Genomic DNA, 3,950 nt, shown 5'->3' with positions numbered 1-3,950 from the left:
AGACTCCCACCGTTAAGTCCCTTTCCCCTCGACTGCCTTTCTCTGTAAACAGGGAAAGTTAGGGAGGTGCTGCAGGGACTTGAGGGGCCCAATCCAGCATGAAAGTTACCAGGCTGCGCAGGATTTTGCCTCTCAAGCCTCTAAAGCATATGCCTGGGGTGGCTGAAGAGGGTATGGCATGACAAAGGGTAGGGATGCCAATTTGCTCACCACCTGTGCCACCCCAAATTTTTTTATGGCTGCACAAATGTGACATCAAAGAATGTCTCTTTCTACTCTTCTACTTCCTATGCATCTCAGTGATAATTAATCTTTTCCCAGTAAGCTTCTTTTATTTAGGATGTTTTATAATGGATTTTTAAATGTGTTTAAGAGATCAAGTATCATTGCATAATGCTTGGGTTTTTTGTTTTTCTTAATTTTTTTTTTTTTTTTTTAGGTGAAAAAGTAGAAAATAAACAAGTGCTCGTAAATAAATCTATGCCAACTGTGACCCAGACTCCTCTGGAAGGAAGTAGCGTGCCTCAGCAACCGCAGTATAAAGATGTACCAGTAACGTATGTCATCTAAAGTATCATGCTTCAAAATGTACAAGTGTGGAGAAGCAAGGATAGGAAGAAAATGCTCAGCAATAGAAAAGGAGGATTAATTTTTCTTTACAAGTTTTTAATGGGGCCCTATAGGCTAGGCTTCTAACTCTTAGAACTTTTAAAGGTACCAAGACACCCAATTGTTATTAATTCTAGCCCCCCTGGGGGCTGGCTTCAGGTGAGATGGGTCAGAACCCACTTGAGATGGAAAGGGAATATCCCAGAAGACCCTAAAGTAAAGGGACAGCTGGATCCCCAAAGGTTCAGGAATAAGGGGGTGGAGATTGGTGCGTGATGAGGGCTGAGGATGACAAAGGTCCCCATCCCAACCAGTCCTGGTGCTGGTAAAGAGCTCAATGGAGGGGCAGGGTGCATATGAGTAGATTCAGAATCCTCAGGAGGTGGCAGCTGCCCCACAGTGATCTCTGGAAGTAAAGGACTAAATGCTATTTAATCTATAACCTTTTCTGTCCAGCTTGTGCATAGAGGGATGGACCTCTTCCTGCTTAGCTGACTGTAAGCCTATATAAAACTGCTCTGCCTTAACCCTCTTTCCCAGAGTGAGTGACTAGGAGGGACCATCCATTCCATGAAAATTTCCCTCTAAATCCATAGAAGGATTTGAAAAGGTGTAATCTGTGGCAGTAGCTCCCAAACTGAGCTACTGCTGGTCTTGCAGGACCATGGCACATGGTCCATGTTTTGTTAGTTTTTTCTGTTGAAGTTTAGTAAGATTGCATGGTACTCTGTGAGACTTTTTGAGGGATAAGCGTGGTCCATTGGCCCATGAAGTTTGAGAACTACAGGTCTGCTGAAAAACTAGTATAATTGGCAAGTCTGTATACCACAAAATAAAAGCCTTATTCAAGATAACTGAGTGCTCTTGTTGGCCCTTCAGTTTCCATTACAGATTTCATGTGGTGTTTGAGCTGTCTAGTGATTGAAGGGCTTCCACACCAGACTATCTTATAATGCTACAGAAACTGCAGTATTAAACATGCTGAACACCCTGTCCACTTTTTGTTGGCTAATAGCACCCTTGTAAATGTCTAATCAGTCAGTCAGATGAGTGCTGATAGATCAGAAAGTGAAAGATAATTTGGCATCACTTAGATCTGATTCAAAGCTATTGGAATATTTTCCAATTAGTTCAATTGGCCAGGATCAAACACTGTAAAAAAAAAAGCCCTCAGAAGAGGAAGGAGGAAGTCATGGCAGGTGAAGAAGATATTTGTCCAAAGCCCCATATCCCTCCAGTGCATCCCAGAAGCTTTAAGAAAAATAATTCTACTTTCTTCCCACTCTGTCATGACTAACAGCTTTTCTCAAGTCTCTGCATTCTCCTTTACACTTAAATTACAGGCTGTACCTTCAAAGTAGCTCATAGTCTTCCATGCTGCCCCTTCCATGTCTGAAGAAGTTTTCCAATTAGTTTGTGTAAAGACCTCTCAATCACTTTTTCATAATCTTTTTTTTAAATGCTAAATAACTGTTCTGTTTCTTGATTAATTTCTTTTATAATATCTTCCTTGTATCTCTTCAATTGCACTTGTATACAGGTATCCAGAGGGATCAGTACCTACTAATTTTTAATATTGGACAAGTTTTATGTAATGTTCTATATTTAATAACCGCAATATGAATTATTTCTCGTTTGTTCAGGGATAATGATGATTTGATTGTTTTCTTTGCTCTCCTGTCTCCCCCTCTCGCCCCAAACTCCTTCTTGCAATTGATCCCCTGTGATTTTGTTTTTGCTAGTGGCATATTTTTTTGGAAGCACCAACCATTTACAACATATCATAAGTTTCTACCATCAGGGAGAGACCATCAGCCTGTCTTCCATTAACTAACTGAGCTCAGTACCCCTTGTGGCTTTTTGGTTGTGCTTTTCAAAAAAATCCTTTTTCTTCAGAAATTTTGAAATATAATGCCTCATTATAGTACAAACTTCGGTATCCTTCCATGTACGTACCCTCCAGAAGATTTTCTGCTCAGAAACCTGCCAGTCCCAGATACCTTCAAAACTTGCACTGAATTCTGTGTGTACATGCATTTAAAAGATCTTTTTTATCTCCTTTGTTAGCTACAAGGGTGCAACTGATTCGTATATTGAAAAAGTAATGATCTCCTCCAATGCAGAGGATGCTTTTTTGATCAAAATGTTGTTAAGACAGACTAGACGTCCAGAAATTGGAGATAAATTTAGCAGTCGTCATGGACAAAAAGGTAAGCTACATGTTTTATTAAAGGCCAGTAATTAAACTAGGAAGGGAACCTTTCTATATCTGTTCCTCATGTGATTAAAATAGATGCAACAAAAAAAACAAGTTTTTAATTGACTTGCAAGCAATTTACTATAAAATAAAAATACTTGCTTCTGCAGCATAATAGCTAATGGCACATTCACAGTTTGTAATTTTTTATTAAATCTGTTTTTCTTATACATATAGTATTAGGAAAACATTGCAAGGTAATATTTTGAATTTAGCTAATTTTACAAATGTCTATTAAATGAAAGTGGGGGAGGGATAAGTAAATGCACCATGGCTGTAAGGCAGAAAGGCAGTGGAATTGCCTGTGGACACCAAAAGGCGGAGGCTAGGGACTCTTTAAAAAAAATAAGATTTAATTTGTCATATTTAGACTTATTTAATACATTGGGGAGAGTATCAGAAATTTTGTTTTGAATGGACAGGAAAGTCAGAAACTGAGAGGAAAGTCTGAAAGTCACCTGCATGAGGTGGTAGGTAGAGGTGGGTGGCCAGATGACATGCCTAAGAGCAGCACGCAGAAGAAAAGGCTCGAGGGAGCTCTGAGGTACACTGATGGAGACCAGAAAGAGGGAGAAGTTTCAGTAAAGGACATGCTTAAGACTTAATTCTTCTAGAGGTTGAGCACCCGTGGGTGTTCTTCGTACCCTAATCTCCAGCTGGTTTCAAAAGGGATTCTGGACCTGCAAGGGAGTTACTTAGTCATTTGCAGGATTGGATATTGAAGGCGCTGTTAAGATGAGAATATGGTCAATGGACATGGGAACAGGGCACAATAGCAAACCTACTGTGCCCTGAATAGCATAGAATCATGAGCCAGAAGATTGCAGTCTCCAAAGCCCAAGGAGTGGAGAATTTCAAGGAGGAAATAATAGTGTGCATAGCTGTAAATTTAGCCTCTTAAAAAGTCATCTTAACCCACTTGCCTCCACAATGAGACAAGGCGTACCTGGAATGAATCCATATCTGAATATTTTCTATTCCCCCTGAAAATATAGAACTTTACTGATGATGCAAGTAGTCCCTTTGTAGAGCTGTAGTACTGCAGGACTGTTTCAGGCTGGACGTAAGGAAGAATTTCTTCTCT

At 39.9% G+C, this 3,950-nt stretch overlaps 1 protein-coding gene and 1 long non-coding RNA gene across 2 annotated transcripts in view; one reads left to right on the top strand and one right to left on the bottom strand.

Moving 5' to 3' along the window:
* Window positions 1-3,950, top strand: part of POLR3B (RNA polymerase III subunit B) — a 180,542-nt gene that overhangs the window by 119,728 nt on the left and 56,864 nt on the right. The window contains exons 22-23 of the mRNA XM_019515336.1: window positions 440-557; window positions 2,677-2,819. Coding sequence (XP_019370881.1) covers window positions 440-557; window positions 2,677-2,819 — 261 coding nt within the window. The remainder of the gene's footprint in view (window positions 1-439; window positions 558-2,676; window positions 2,820-3,950) is intronic.
* The window catches only part of LOC109296105, a 20,959-nt gene continuing 20,257 nt past the window's right edge, over window positions 3,249-3,950 (bottom strand). Inside the window, exon 3 of the long non-coding RNA XR_002096893.1 lies at window positions 3,249-3,812. This is a non-coding gene — a long non-coding RNA (uncharacterized LOC109296105). The remainder of the gene's footprint in view (window positions 3,813-3,950) is intronic.

This window comes from Gavialis gangeticus, unplaced genomic scaffold (assembly GCF_001723915.1).
Source record: "Gavialis gangeticus isolate Ggan-Ray unplaced genomic scaffold, GavGan_comp1, whole genome shotgun sequence".
Taxonomy (NCBI): domain Eukaryota; kingdom Metazoa; phylum Chordata; order Crocodylia; family Gavialidae; genus Gavialis; species Gavialis gangeticus.
The sequence above is the reverse complement of the archived record's forward strand: the minus strand, read 5'-3'. Positions and strand labels throughout refer to the sequence as shown.